Here is a 13,874-nt window from a genome sequence, read left to right on the forward strand (position 1 = left end):
GATTTAAGAGTGGCCAGTCCTGTTGATAGAGATTTTTTGCCAGCGCATTCTAAAATAGTGTTGCAAAGCACATCCAAGCAGTGCTGTGCAACGCCCAATTCCTTTGTTTTTTTATTTCAACCAAACACGTGTGTTTTGGTTTGAGCGTGCCGAAAAAATATATTTTAATTTATTTACGAGGCACTGGTCGAATTGAGACACCATGCCGAAAGTACGCAGCACCCCGGGGAAGCCCCGAACGCAGGGATTCAACCACTCTAACCACTCGATGAATCCGGAGCGCCCCAAAAGTGGCCTTAAGGGAGTTGCCCACCCTCGCACCAAGGGAACGATCAAGCGGCTCCAGATGTACCGTAACTTCAAGGCCAAGCGCGATCGCACTGGAAAGATTCTTACGCCCGCCCCTTTCCAGGTGAGTCCCTTCCACACGTGGATTCAACCTATGGACATCTCTATGTTTTGAGGACTTGGATTCTGTTATTGTTCCACAGAAATCAGTCTAAAGGGTTAAACCGGATTAGGTGGTATTGATTATTAAAACCATACTTTTTGAAACTCTGTATGGTATTTACCTATTCCGCCTTATAAAATAATTAGTTTTCAAAATCTATTTGTTTACATTTCCATATTAATACATTTCACATAGATGGTATGATAAAGGGAATTCACAAATTTGTGCGATAACGAATTTAAAACAATTGTTGAAAAACATGTTCTTGCAAAGTTCCCGCTTGTAGTACAAATCAAAACTTAAACGAAGTTTACTTCCAAATTATTTGGTTGGGGTATGCCTTTATTGTTGATTTCCTCGATTTGATAGATTTTATACAAAGTATTTTGTAGGTATGAGAATTATTATATTGAGAAATTCACGGCTTTAAAAAAAAACCAATCGTACAGATAAAACAAATAAGGGCCAGGTTCTGTGTTTCTTCGAGAAACTTAAATCGAAGCCCTCAACTTGGCAAAACGCTGAGTCCGTAGATCTTGCGAACATCGGCGTGATGGGCCCACTTATTGCAGATGGGGCATCGGTGCGACTGCCGAAGGACGGTGCGTATGCACTTGTTCCCGAAGAGGTGGCCACAGCGCAGCGACACCAGTCGATGCCCGCCCTCCGACTCCCAGGGCGACAGGCAAATGGAGCAGTTGATGTCCTCGCTCATCCCGTTCAGCTGCTGGTTAAGCTCATTCACCTCTTCGTTAAGGTCTTCGATGCTGCCCGTGCTCTCGGTCAGCTCGTCCAGCAGATCCTGGCGGTCCAGCTCCAGCTCGCGCACGATCAACTGCATGGACTGCTCCTCCTCCTCGAACTTTTCCTGAATTGTGGCGTAGTTGCACATCTCCTGCTGCAGCTGCTGCAGGATACCAATGCGCTCGCTGTTGAACTCCTCCAACTGCTCATTACGCAGCTCCAGTTGGCGCACTCGCTGCTCCAAACTGGCGTTGTGCTCCTCGAGCTGCTGGTTGCGTCCGGCGTTGTGCTGCAGACTGGCCACCTTCTGCTTCTCCTGCTGCAACTCCTCCACCAGGTCGTTCATCTTGCGAAAATTCTGCTTCATCTGGTGCGACAGCGATGACCCTTCGGACTTGGGTTGTTCCGGATTCATCTTGTTGGCCTTAGTGACTGCTAGATTAGAACTGTGTGCTTTTGCTTTTATACTGTTTGCAATACGTGTGAAGCCCCATTTTTTTTTTGTGTTTCGATATTTCACTACGCGAAATGTCAATCCGATACTTGCTGTAATCGATCTATTGAACTTCCGATAGATGTAGATGGCGCTCTAAAGGATTGTACAAAATTTTTTACTGGTTTTCACAAACAAAAAGTCGGCATAAAAAAGTGTTTCTGACTAAAGCATATTTGTCCGTTATTTTAAAAAATATGAATATATATTATCCGTTAATATTATAGGACTTAATGATGGGGTTGAAAAGGCTCATAAAAAGAATGCAAATACAACCAGATAGATAAGTACTAGTTATATGCTTTATCTTAAAGCTCATCTAATTAAGGTTTACTTAGGAAAAATTCAGAATAGGCCATTAAACACTAAAACAGAATAAAAAAAAAGGTTAAGAACATTGCTGAAAAGTGGAAATCATAAACATAAGTATAGAAGTTCAATCAATTGCAAATGACTTATTATATTAATTGTTTTTTATTATAGGGGCGCCTGCCGGCTGGAACGATGGCCCGTGTGGAGCCCACGCCCAAGTGGTTCAGCAACTCCCGCGTCATCTCTCAAACGGCGCTGCAAAAGTTCCAGGACGAGATTGGCAAGGCTGTCAAGGATCCCTACCAGGTCATCATGAAGCCTTCCCAGCTGCCGGTGACGCTGCTCAACGAGGCGGCCAAGTACAAAAGAGTTCACCTGTTGGACACCGAAAGCTTTGACAGCACTTTTGGTCCCAAAAAGCAGCGCAAGCGGGTCAGCCTGAAAGTGCGCGATCTGGAGGATCTGAGTAAGGCTGCCGACGATCAGGCCGATAAGTACGATTCAGCCAAGGACTTGGATCTAATCCGCGAGGACACGGGAGAGAAGAAGGCTGTGCGGGATTGGGTCTTTGGTGCTGGACAGAGCAAGCGCATCTGGAACGAACTGCACAAAGTGGTGGATGCGTCCGATGTTCTTCTCCAGGTTTTGGATGCCCGTGATCCCATGGGCACGCGATCCAAATACATCGAAGAGTTCCTGCGCAAGGAGAAACCCCACAAGCATCTGTTCTTTATTCTGAACAAGGTGGATCTGGTACCTGTGTGGGTCACCCAGCGGTGGGTGGCCATTCTCAGTGCCGAGTATCCTACCATTGCCTTTCATGCATCCCTCCAACATCCCTTTGGAAAGGGTAAGTTTATAAAAAGAGATTGATTAAAAGATTCTAAATTTCCTCGTCTTTTTTAGGTGCGCTTATCAACTTGTTCCGTCAGTTGGGCAAACTGCATCTGGACAAGAAGCAGATCAGCGTGGGCTTCATTGGTTATCCCAATGTGGGTAAATCCTCGGTCATCAACGCTCTGCGCTCCAAAAAGGTGTGCAAAGTAGCCCCCATCGCGGGAGAGACGAAGGTGTGGCAGTACATTACGCTGATGAAGCGCATCTTCCTGATCGATTGTCCTGGCGTGGTATATCCCACGGCGGAGACGGACACTGAGAAGGTGTTGAAGGGTGTTGTCCGCGTGGAGCTGGTCACAAATCCCGAGGACTATGTGGAGTCGTTGCTGCAAAGAGTGCGCACCGAATACATTTCGAAGAACTACAAAATAGAACACTGGAACACGTCCACACACTTCCTGGAGCAGCTGGCCCAAAAGACTGGAAAACTGCTGAAGGGTGGTGAGCCTGACGTAACGGTGACTGCCCGCATGGTGCTCAACGATTGGCAGCGTGGTAAGCTGCCCTTCTACGTGCCCCCCGAGGGATTCGCCATTCCCAAGTCCCAGGAGGGCAAGCAAGAGGAAGTCGTTGCCGAGGATCCCAACGAAGATGCCAAATCAGAAGCGCCGACATTTGTCAGCGAGTCGGTGAAAAAGGCGCGCGAGTTTAAGCAGATCCAGGACTTCCGGAAGATTCGAGTCGGTCTGGAGTACGAGCAGGAGGATGTGAAGGAGCTGGACCATATAGACCTTGAGCTGTTGGAGCAGCAGAAGGCCGAGCGTGCGGCCAAGAAGAAAGCCCGTCTCCATAACCTCGGCGAAGAAGAGGAGGAGTCCAGCGATGGAGCGGACGAATTCTACTCGGAAGACGAGTACAACGAGGACTTGCAGCGCGTGGTTCACAAGAAGGCCAAGGCGAAAAAGACCCAGCAACTGGCCATCACGTCGTCCGGAAAATTCCGCGTGGCCAAAATACAGCCGGGAGATTCGGACGATGCCGGCAGCTCTGACGACGATGGCCCCAGCACTTCGAAGGTTTCCCGGTTGACGGCTAAACAGAAACGCTCACTGGAACGCAGCCAGAAACGCAAGAAGATCGGCAGCAACTTTTACGAGACGACGAACGTTAAGAACCGCAATCGAAACAAGAAGAAGGACGCGTAACACATTATGTTTACACTCTAGGCTATATTCTCTTGCAAGGAAAGAAACTACAAATTAAGAATCCAAATAAAAAGTTGATCCTACTCGATGCACTGCTTCTTCTTGGGCATTTTGCGGCCACACAAGTCGGTCCGGCTGCACAAGTCGGGCTCCTCATCCGTGCTGGCTTCCGAATCGCTGGACTCTGTGTATGAACCAATGCCAGGCAGCACGGCAATGCATTTCAGGGCTCCCTGGTCGTATTTGTTTGTGGTTAACGTAGTGTTTGTTGTTTTCTCTGGATCCTTGGGCGCCGCATCCGCTGCGCTCTGAACCACCTCTTCGTCGGCGATCTTGGCAACCTTGCTGGTGGTGGGCACTTCCCCGTTTTTCCGCTTGATGCCCTGGCCAAGCAGCGACTTTTGAGTGCTGCGACCGGCAGAGGCTCCTGCGGATTTGGCCGTGGTTTTGAGCTCTGCCTGGAGTTTCTGTGGGTTTCAGGGTAATGTTGAATGCCATAGCTAGTTGTGGTATACTCCTACCTTGTCCACACTCTCTTCCTGTAGCTTTTCAACGCGATTACGAAAGTCTTTTAGCTCCAGCTCCTCATCACGCATTTGCTGGCGCTCTGCGTTCATCTTGTGGGCATCGACCAGCTCTAGGAACTGCACCTCATCATCATCCAGGCCGCGAATAAGGTTTTCTATAAGATAAATATGTTAATTATGGTGTGGATGCTCCATTGTCAATGCTGAAGACCTACTCAGCTTGTGGGCCTCCTCGTACTCCATGTCCTTTTTGTCCTTATTCTGTTTAAGGCGTTCGTACAGGGAGCGTCCGTCGTAAGGTTCCTCGGGTCGTTCTAGTGGATCCTCCGGCTGACGTACGCGCTCCCATTCTTCCTGACGTCTCTGCCTCTGCTCAGCGGCCTCAGCTTCAGTCACAAACCCTGAACTCATGCTTTATTTCCGTAAAATTGCTCTTTTGTACACACCACAAATAATGCCAGTATGGATAAACGCCAAGAAAACAGCTGTACGCAGTAATCAAAGTGTTGTAAAAGGCCCTGGGTAATTTAAATTAAATGCGGCAATTTGTCCGTTATGTTATGTAGTTCTTTTTCGGAATAAAATGCGATAAAATAAGTTATACCACAGGGATTAACTATCCGATTTGGACATCTTGTGAGTCCTTTTAATGCGGCACCTCTTAGCACCTCCAACTGGAAGCCTTGGGCGTGTACGTTTCCTAATCCTAGAGCGATTTATCTGAGCTATTTCAATAAAAACAGACTTCTGAGCCGGCGTCATTTCTCGCCACTTTCTGCCACCAATTTTGGCCACGTCAATCGGTTTCAGGTGGTGAATGCCGCGCCTTTGAAGGTTACTTCGAAATTGATCGAGGAAAACAAAATAGGGATTCACAGACAAGGATTTGTTCATTCGCATTGCCCATCCAAAAGTAGAGAAGCTCACCCGGAAGTTTTCAGCTGACATCATACATACACTCTGGAATTTTAATATACTTCTGTAACGTAATCGAAACAAACTCAATTCACATGAAAATCTCTGGCTACATAGCTTTATTTCAGGAATATCTCAATAGGAAACATCTATATAGTGAAGGTGTTTGCTAAATTCTCCAATAAAGAGCTACAGGATTAGCAAAATACACACATATGCAGGCGTTTAAGTTCAAGACGGTTCCCCCTTTTTTGTTTACACGTTCATAAATTCTCGGTGCGCCCGATTCCATTGTATATATAGTCAGTTTATAGACATAATTGAGGTCAGCACACTTACAACGAACAGCGAATAGGTTAGACGACATGCACGGCTGGGATTGGATTATCCGCCGCAATTGAGTATACTTTATAGGATAATACTGTTAGGAACGGGTCCGGACCGTTTGCCGAACCTACAGGATGCTGCAGGAGCTCTTCTCGCGGAACGGATTCACCTTCTGGGTGAAGCCGCTCAGCAGGCAGTCCTCCTCCTCGTGCTCCAGCATGTACTTCATCATCAGGGAGCAGGCCTCCGAGACGGGCATCCGCTCTATCTCCACCTCCCGGCGCAGCTGCAGGTTGATGGAGCGCTGCTGTTGCAGGTTCGCAGCCATAATGTCCAGGACGGCTGTCTCCGCGAGACCTATGGTGGATGCTGGGATGCTAATTCTGTCGCCGAATACTGGGAGCTGCAATTTGTTGGTTGATTTTCTTGACTCCCTCAGACTTGTGGTATTATAATCGGAAAATGTGCGCTTCACCTGTCGCAGATTTTTCTGGTGGGGGCGCTGAAAAATCAATATTTACAAAAGTGTGACCGCGTTGGGTACGACGCTTCGATTTTTCGGGTTTTCTTCGCCTTTTCCAAAAGCTTTAAAATTCTTGGGGGTGTGGAGAAAAGTTCAAACCTTATTTGGATCGTGAAAGCTTGGTTTTTTGATAACAGACACACAAAAAAAACATATCCTTCTTGATTTAAAAGATCTTATATAATACAAATAGAATAAAATAGAGTTATTGTTGTAGCTCTAAAAAATATATTGTTTCTGCCCTTTAAAAGTAAGAACTAATAAGAACTAATTTAAATTGTATTTAAAGAGTTTTATTTTATATGTTTTGGACACTTTTCATTTCATTTATTGCAAAAATATATATCATTTTTAGATGTGTTTACAGCAAATGACTTACTTATGTGAGCATACTGAAAATAATATAATTACAATTTGCGTTGCTTAACCCAATTCTTTGTTACTTACTCAGGCATAAAGTCAGTAGATTGCTTTGCTGACTTATCCGAATTAATGTTCAACTCCTTAGCCAACTCTGAGTCCGGTTTCCGGAAAGCATTGGCCATAATCAAGATGTTCTTGGCTATGCGTTGCTGGTCAATTCGTTTCTGAGCTGTATCTGTCCTTCTATTAGCATTTTCCGACATTCGCTGTTCGATTGGCAGATCCGCTCCTGGAGGAGATTGAAGTGGCTCTGGATTGGTCCAGATCTCGGTGCCAGGTGTTTCCTTTCCAGTAGTTGGAGATATAGCCGGTCGCGCTGGTATCAAAGGTGAACGTACACAGACTCTGTGAAAGAATGGATTTTCAAATATTTAAAAATTTGTATTTTAACGTATTTAAGGGGACGACTATAGTGATCTTAAGTTCCTGCATAGCTTCCGAACTGGATAAATTAAAAGAATTTTAAAAACAAGTCTGTTAGTATGTGGATAAAATGACGTAACAAATTAAAAGACATAATTATCTCAATAATTTAATAAGGCTTTTCTATTCATAGGAACAAAAACAAACTTTTATTACAAATCCTTACATAACTAGTCACACTCTAGGATTGTTTTTTAAAAACATTGTTTTTTTAAAAATACACATTCTATAAAAACTTGTTAAAAAGTAGAAAACGTTTGATATATGATTTTTCACTCCTTTTTCGTCTGGACCTCCTTGCTTGGCTCATTGTCGTCCTCGTTCCCGTTCGGATTCGACCTAGAACGAGTCAGAAATGGGAGAGAACAATGAGCCAGCCTGGAGAAGGGACGAACTACCATCCGGAACACCATTTAAATAAACTGCGCCTTTTTAAAGAAAACTTACTTGTTCACATCCTCCAGTTTCTTCAGCAGACGCTCGTTCTCCCGGCACACGATCTCCTGATCCCTGAGGATGGTCTCCCGCACGGTGAACAGGTGATTGTTCTCCTGCCGCAGGGACTCGTTTTCCACCATGTAGAGCTTAACGAGCTCAGCCAATTCGGAGCCATCTAGCTCTGGCAAACGCTGCAGATCAACCTTGGGCACTGGCGCTCCACCACCACTGCTCACCCGATCCAGCTGAAGCTCGAGGAGATTATCAGCTGCTCCACCATTCGGCGCCGCTTGATGGTGGAGATTCAAGGCCGCCTTCAGGTGGTCGTTCTCCATCTGGAGCGCATGGATGTCACGCTTCAGACTGAGGATCAGTGCCTCCCTGGGATCCATTTTGATCACGGGCTTGGTACGTATCCTCTTGGCCCGCGAGGCATATCGCAGGGTGTTCAGGGTTTCCGCATGGTTGTAGTGCGCAGGAGAGACGCAGGCTATCATCAGTGTTACCCCGTTCCCTGCCAGACTGTCGGCCAGGAGTTTGGTGAGCTGACTGTCCCGGTACGGAATGTGACCCGATCTCTTCTTGGAGTCGCTAAGTGAGGAGATGCAATAGCCCAGTACCATTAGGCTCTTGTTGATGTTGTTTGCCTCCTCCAGCGTTTTTCCTTCGCTCATCGTCTTCTTGGTCAGCTCACTGCCAGCCAGGTCCACGAAGTTGATTTTTCCGTGCTTGGAGAGGAACACACCTCCATCCGTCTGCTGATCGGACAGGATGTGGACCGTTAATATGGTGTGGGATCGCGAGGAGTGATCGTTCATGGCATGAGAGCCAACGGCACGATTTCTCATACCTGAAAGGATATAACCCATATCAAGGAAGTTAGTTGGTTTATCAATTATTTCATATTTTGAACTGCTTACCCTCTTCTAAAACAGCCAGAAGGTCATCCAATTCCTCGCAGTCCACCGTGAAAAGGTTCTCCACAAAGAAACCGCCCGATTTCTTGGACCAGCGCACCGCCAGCGGTTTTCGGGCACTTCCCGGATTGAGCAAATCGATTACCTGGGGGAAAGATAAAATATGCAATTCAATTTGCGAAACCAATAAGGAAATTGGAGGTGGGCTAGGAAAACAAATCATTGAAAATGCCACGCAAAATGCAGAAACATTTCACGCATCGTGACATTCCTCGAAAGGTGGGTGGACTACCCGTCAGAATACCTTCCATTTTCTGTGGGTGGAGCGTGCTGACATCCATTAAATAGAGGTCAATGCAATGCATGTTTGCGGTGGAGCAATCAGTATTATGGCAAATGCAATTTGAATTTAAATTGAATTCGCAGAGGTCAAGTCACGGGCATCGGTTGTCATTAAAGTATGCCGCTTACCCGCTCATTGTAGATTTCCATGAAGGAGGCTTTCAGGACGTAGTTGACGTCCTTGCGATTCTTAATCAATTGGAAGAGATACAGAAACGAGCGGAAGATTAGGCCATGGCGCGGATCCTTGGGATTCGGCTTGCCAACGAACTGAGAAAGTAAAGACCGTCATGAGACAGGACTATTAAAGTTAATTAGACTCCAACTCACCAAATCCGGCGGTCCAGTAAGCGTGTGCGTTTTGCCGGATCCCGTTTGGCCATAACAAAACGCCGTGCAACTGAATCCCTCGATGCCCATTTCGATGATGCGCTTGATGCCTGAGTAGTCCAGTATGTCCTCCTGAGTGGCTCCTGGTTCGAAGACCACGTTGTAGGTGAAGACGCGAACGCTGTCGCGATTGTGGGACCTCTTCTGGCCCACATCGTTGCCCTCCAGCTGGAGAGGATTCGACATTACTTTGTTACAAAATACTGGACTTATACTTACTATAACCTGCCCGTTCCCGGGAAACTGAAGAGTGGATCCGTGACGATCGCGTTTCTCCTTGTCGTTAAGCGGACGCACTCGCACCACCACGTTAATATTATCCTCGGGCGTGGAGCACTCCTCGCTGCCCGTGGACTTGGAGGCAACGATTTCTAGGGTGTCAGCACTACCAATCCTGAAAAGAAATGTTTTTTTTTTTACTTATTCATAATGTATATTATAATTTACTGAACGTTCACTCGATATCTAAACACTGGCTCTTAAAGAATGCTGGAAAAGCTGTTATACTTATTTACATATTATATCTTACTGAAGAGTTTAAGATACTCCCTAAGGACACTAGCTCTTAAAGTGGAAACCCAAATGTTGTTGGGTATATCACTTAGTTTGGAACCAATCATTTATTTCTGGGACACAGTTCTTAAACCTGAAACCCAAATGTCGCTCACAGTACCTACAATCGCAATTAATCTATCAAAGTGGAAACAAAGCTTTCATTGTTTTTTTTTTTTGAATCAGATTGTTGTGGCACATGCGAATTTCCAGAATTTCTGGATTTGCCTTGAACTTGGTGGAGTTCTGACGTTAACCGGCCTATAAATAGCCAAGGTTAAGGGTGGCTCGTTACTTTTCGGGTTTTTCTGTTTCACTTGACCACCTTTTTTCACACTAATTCGCTATTAGTTTAGTTGAGTGGGGGTCAGAGGTCACATTTCAATTGGATTAAGAAATATTTTCAAAGGAAAATATGTAAATACAAGGTAGTAAATTATTGATTAGGATTTCCACAAGTTTTTGTTTTAGTTATTCGTCAAGCCGGCAATTATCCAACTAATTTTATGGAACCCCCACAAATCAAACAAAGTTTCCAATACAAACAGTTTATTGAACTGCAAATAGGCCGGACAACGCGGCGTATGTGCGATGTGGCATCTTGGCGTGATTGTATGTGGCACACACCGCTGACATTTAACATTTTCACGTAAATGACTTGTTAAACATTTATGCTCTAATGGCCATACTTCACTCCACCTTTATTAATCAGACATGAGTTGGGCCTGCAGTGTGCTCTTGGTAAATATTTCAGTAGGCGCCAATAGAAAGAAATTAACACGAAACCCCAGGAGCGGCGACTTGAGAAGCTAACGCTGAGGAAAGTTCAATCAACTTTTGGTCTACCCGCAGTCGGTCCTTAATAATTAATCGGCCAATATAAGGCTCTATAAAGGTTTAGCTAAAAGCGAAAGTTTTGATTTTGCTTTCAAATGTTCCCGTAAATACAGAATGGGTCCTAACATATTCAAAACTAAGTGTAGTTTCATACAAATCGTAAAAAATATTTAAATACAGTTTTTAAATATCTACATTTGTAGTAATTACTGAGTGAATGTGTAAGCTTGTGTCATAAAACGTAGATGTGTTTGAAGAATATATAAACTTTTCAAAGAAAACGGAATATTGATTTTGGGTATAATTTTATTTTCAAAGTCACTTAATGACTTGTTAAATCAGATCCCTTTTGTCCCCAAAAATGTTGTATTCCTAAATAAATGAAAGCCTTCTTGAAAGTATTGTTGATCTTTACTCATAGCAAATATAATTAAATGCCATGCGCCGATTTCAAAGCAACAAGAAACTTCAGGTAGGCCCAGTAAAAATATGGGTTTTTCTGTGTCACTTGTTTGCGAATCAAATAAAGTGTCGTAGCGAGTGAGAAGTTTGGACTCTCACTTTTATTTCCCAGGCATGGAATCCTATTCAGAATAGAAGCAAACCGAAGCCGCCAGTGGGAGACATTTATTAGCCACGCAAAGTTTAGGCAACGAAATGTCAGCTTTGATTATCTGCAGGGGCGTAATTATGACTTAACTCGTGTTGTGCATGCCAGAAAATATATATGCATATGGGCACTATGTGGTCCGTATGGATTTTTAAAATGCAAACTGACGGTTACGCACGCGAATTCACTTTCTGAGTGTTGCCCTAAAAAAAAGTTTGGGTTGGTATTAAGTTTATGTATGACTATTCCCTCGATTTATCTAGTTGATATATGAATATATATATATATTTATGAGTGATTCCAATGTATGTCTTCCATCAAATGGCTATCAACGCATTAATTAATCAAAAGGCTGAAACACATGCGTGCTCCAAAATAATTATAACGCCCATAATGCCGGTTGCCTGGAGGGATTAATCTCTAATTATCTATACAACAAATTCAGGTTTCGAATATCCAGCCAATATAATAAATTACCAAGAGACATAGGTGTCAATTGTGGACTTCTTCATTTTAATTAATATCTATAAGACAGTAGTGCCCTCAATGGAACACTGGAATTATACGTATTTCATGGCAGAAAAACAATGACTAGATAGTAAAAGAAATATCCGGTTTCAGTTCAAACTTTCTTTTTACCCTTCTCTCTTTTTTTTAATTATTAATGATCTTTTCGAAACCAAGGCAAACCACCAACTAGCTCTTAACCCACTTGCTGGTCAGCCAAGACACTGGGGTCCTTAACCTTAACTCCATTGTGGCTGCTACACCTGAACCCACATCGAAAATAAAAACTAACATAAATATGTCACTTTCGCTCTCAACTGCGGTCAAACGCAGACAGCAATAGACTTCAATATGCTTTAATTGCAAAATCGATTTGTGTCGTGCTCGTTCAGAACTCAACCCCCAGATCTCGGCCGATACTCTCCTACGCTTCCGTCCCACAAAGTGTTTAAATTGAGGCCGGTAAGTCCGGCTAACTGCTCGTCCGTTTGTCTGTCCGCTTGATTGCCTGTTTGGTTGTCCGTCCGTCTGTCAGTCGCCCGCCCTTCCGACTCCTCGATTATTGTGCGTGGTCATTATGGTTTGGCTTGTGGCTTCTCGTCCTTTGCTTCGCCTCGAGGGTTTTTAATGGATCGCCTATTGGGGGTGAGCTGCTCCTGGCCTGTCGTGTTATCATTACCCCTTCTCCGTTTCCATTTCCCATTTCCCTGCCATACGCTCTGATGCAAATTAATACATTTTCTCGGTACCCTCATATAGACACTGTTAATAAGTAATGGCCTATATTACGACTTTGCCAAGGTTTTATAAAGGAGGCATTTTTAATATCCATTTTTAATCGCCATTAAAATTCCAAAAATATAAGTACAGTAGACAATGGTTAAATAAGTAAAGTAGGAATTTGCTAAACTTTTTACTACAGTAACAGTTACTCTATAATCTCTTTTTCTTTCAAGCTAGCAAAACACAACGTTGTCAAGGCTAGAAATTTGTGTTTTCTAGAAATTGTATTTTCTTTGTCATGATAAAAATGGTAATAACCTGATCCAATTTATACAGTTTTTTTCGAAAAATAAGATTTTTATAAGACTGTTCAAACTTTAGGTTTATAACATTAAAATTACTTACTGTTTCAGAAAGGAATCAAAAAAGAGTTCTGCAGTTAACCATTCTTTCCCAATCTCTCATGGATTTTTACTTTATTCAAGGAAAATGTGACAAATTCAAAACGAATTCTAGACAACAGAAGTGACTGTATTAGCTTATAAGATCTTTACTTGACTATAGTAATATATTAGTGGGTCTCCACTGTCCACAACTTATCACCTATTGATTACGGTGGGAATCATCGCAATCCTTATCCCACACTTACTCATTCTCGCGTGAACGCAGGAAATACGGCGTATTGCGGGAGCTACCTCCTCCTCCTCCTCCTCCTCCACTGCTCCCAGTTCCCTTCTGCGGACTCAGACGACGCATGCCGTTGGTCAGGCTGCGGGATCGGGGCACGCTGCTGCTGCTCCCGGAGCTCTGGCGCTGATTCTGGCCGGTGGACGTGGTCGAGGGCGTCTTTCGGCCCCGGGAACCGGCTACGGGCGCCCTACCACGTCCGCTGCCCGACGTTCCGGCGCTATCCGCACTGCTACCGCCACTACTGTTCAGATGCGGAACACTCGAGGCCCGGCGAACCATGGCCACCTATGTGGATGCCACCAGCTAGGCACGTGTAGGATGAGGGGACGATTGTTAGCGCAGCGCTTGGTTGTCCCGTGGACATGGCACTGCGGACACGCAGGTCGGCCGATATTCAAAATTGCGCTATTCGCGTTGTGTTCGTCCGCGTTTCCGGTTAACCGCTCGCCGCGAAAACTCAACACGAACTGGCTGGCCAAGTTCACCAGAGCAGCCTTTTTTATTCGAGCCATCAGATTTATGGTAATTTCGAGGCACGCACACCACTGACCAGGCGACACAGGGCACCACTACCCACCCAGTTAACACCCCCGGCACCACCTGTAATTTGACTTTGTTGTGGTTGTTGCTTCCACTCGCCAAAGGCACTCGCTAGAGCGACTCCTTCCCATAATAGCAATTAAATCTA

General features: G+C 44.7%; 6 protein-coding genes across 7 annotated transcripts; 1 reads left to right on the forward strand and 5 right to left on the reverse strand.

Moving 5' to 3' along the window:
• Positions 1-91: 91 nt before the first annotated feature.
• Positions 92-4,130, forward strand: LOC108042650 (nucleolar GTP-binding protein 2). The gene is made up of 3 exons (XM_017121046.1): positions 92-412; positions 2,172-2,850; positions 2,907-4,130. Exons 1-3 carry the CDS (start codon positions 203-205, stop codon positions 4,040-4,042), a joined length of 2,025 nt encoding a protein of 674 aa, XP_016976535.1. The 5' UTR covers positions 92-202; the 3' UTR covers positions 4,043-4,130.
• Positions 761-1,700, reverse strand: LOC108042653 (E3 ubiquitin-protein ligase RFWD3-like). The gene has a single exon (XM_017121048.2). It carries the CDS (start codon positions 1,608-1,610, stop codon positions 957-959), a length of 654 nt encoding a protein of 217 aa, XP_016976537.1. The 5' UTR covers positions 1,611-1,700; the 3' UTR covers positions 761-956.
• Positions 4,047-5,162, reverse strand: LOC108042651 (PSME3-interacting protein). The gene is made up of 3 exons (XM_017121047.2): positions 4,785-5,162; positions 4,564-4,724; positions 4,047-4,509 (listed from the first exon to the last, which is right to left on the reverse strand). The coding sequence occupies exons 1-3, from the start codon at positions 4,978-4,980 to the stop codon at positions 4,123-4,125; spliced, it is 744 nt and encodes a 247-aa protein (XP_016976536.1). The 5' UTR covers positions 4,981-5,162; the 3' UTR covers positions 4,047-4,122.
• Positions 4,980-5,520, reverse strand: LOC123037798. The gene is made up of 2 exons (XM_044460267.1): positions 5,174-5,520; positions 4,980-5,087 (listed from the first exon to the last, which is right to left on the reverse strand). The coding sequence occupies exon 1, from the start codon at positions 5,518-5,520 to the stop codon at positions 5,182-5,184; it is 339 nt and encodes a 112-aa protein (XP_044316202.1). The 3' UTR covers positions 4,980-5,087; positions 5,174-5,181.
• A 54-nt stretch (positions 5,521-5,574) lies between these two features.
• LOC108042654 (guanine nucleotide-binding protein subunit gamma-1) lies at positions 5,575-6,371 on the reverse strand. The gene is made up of 2 exons (XM_017121049.1): positions 6,287-6,371; positions 5,575-6,214 (listed from the first exon to the last, which is right to left on the reverse strand). Exon 2 carries the CDS (start codon positions 6,137-6,139, stop codon positions 5,939-5,941), a length of 201 nt encoding a protein of 66 aa, XP_016976538.1. The 5' UTR covers positions 6,140-6,214; positions 6,287-6,371; the 3' UTR covers positions 5,575-5,938.
• A 406-nt stretch (positions 6,372-6,777) lies between these two features.
• Positions 6,778-13,616, reverse strand: LOC108042621 (kinesin-like protein KIF12). Of its 2 annotated transcripts, none has more exons than XM_017120964.1 (7): positions 13,146-13,616; positions 9,487-9,661; positions 9,208-9,435; positions 9,007-9,147; positions 8,539-8,680; positions 7,628-8,468; positions 6,778-7,102 (listed from the first exon to the last, which is right to left on the reverse strand). In XM_017120964.1, exons 1-7 carry the CDS (start codon positions 13,463-13,465, stop codon positions 6,778-6,780), a joined length of 2,172 nt encoding a protein of 723 aa, XP_016976453.1. In that variant the 5' UTR covers positions 13,466-13,616. The 2 variants fall into 2 exon arrangements, with proteins under 2 accessions (XP_016976453.1, XP_016976454.1); XM_017120965.1 differs by lacking the exon at positions 6,778-7,102 and adding an exon at positions 7,418-7,519.
• Positions 13,617-13,874: the final 258 nt, after the last annotated feature.

This window comes from Drosophila rhopaloa, unplaced genomic scaffold, assembly GCF_018152115.1.
Source record: "Drosophila rhopaloa isolate 14029-0021.01 unplaced genomic scaffold, ASM1815211v1 contig_115, whole genome shotgun sequence".
NCBI classification, from domain to species: Eukaryota; Metazoa; Arthropoda; class Insecta; order Diptera; family Drosophilidae; genus Drosophila; species Drosophila rhopaloa.

What these genes read in the sequence shown, in the direction of transcription:
- LOC108042651 (XM_017121047.2), bottom strand. Translation starts at nt 4,980, where the DNA reads ATGAGTTCAGGGTTTGTGACTGAAGCTGAGGCCGCTGAGCAGAGGCAG. An exon ending in CGAGGAGGCCCACAAGCTGA is followed by an intron (nt 4,725 to 4,784) that starts GTAGGTCTTCAG and finishes TTTATCTTATAG; the next exon opens with AAAACCTTATTCGCGGCCTG. An exon ending in AGGAAGAGAGTGTGGACAAG is followed by an intron (nt 4,510 to 4,563) that starts GTAGGAGTATAC and finishes TGAAACCCACAG; the next exon opens with AAACTCCAGGCAGAGCTCAA.
- LOC123037798 (XM_044460267.1), bottom strand. Translation starts at nt 5,520, where the DNA reads ATGATGTCAGCTGAAAACTTCCGGGTGAGCTTCTCTACTTTTGGATGG.
- LOC108042654 (XM_017121049.1), bottom strand. Translation starts at nt 6,139, where the DNA reads ATGGCTGCGAACCTGCAACAGCAGCGCTCCATCAACCTGCAGCTGCGC.
- LOC108042650 (XM_017121046.1), top strand. Translation starts at nt 203, where the DNA reads ATGCCGAAAGTACGCAGCACCCCGGGGAAGCCCCGAACGCAGGGATTC. An exon ending in TTACGCCCGCCCCTTTCCAG is followed by an intron (nt 413 to 2,171) that starts GTGAGTCCCTTC and finishes TTTTTATTATAG; the next exon opens with GGGCGCCTGCCGGCTGGAAC. An exon ending in CCAACATCCCTTTGGAAAGG is followed by an intron (nt 2,851 to 2,906) that starts GTAAGTTTATAA and finishes CGTCTTTTTTAG; the next exon opens with GTGCGCTTATCAACTTGTTC.
- LOC108042653 (XM_017121048.2), bottom strand. Translation starts at nt 1,610, where the DNA reads ATGAATCCGGAACAACCCAAGTCCGAAGGGTCATCGCTGTCGCACCAG.
- LOC108042621 (XM_017120964.1), bottom strand. Translation starts at nt 13,465, where the DNA reads ATGGTTCGCCGGGCCTCGAGTGTTCCGCATCTGAACAGTAGTGGCGGT. An exon ending in CTGCGTTCACGCGAGAATGA is followed by an intron (nt 9,662 to 13,145) that starts GTAAGTGTGGGA and finishes ATTTCTTTTCAG; the next exon opens with GATTGGTAGTGCTGACACCC. An exon ending in CCGGGAACGGGCAGGTTATA is followed by an intron (nt 9,436 to 9,486) that starts GTAAGTATAAGT and finishes AATCCTCTCCAG; the next exon opens with CTGGAGGGCAACGATGTGGG.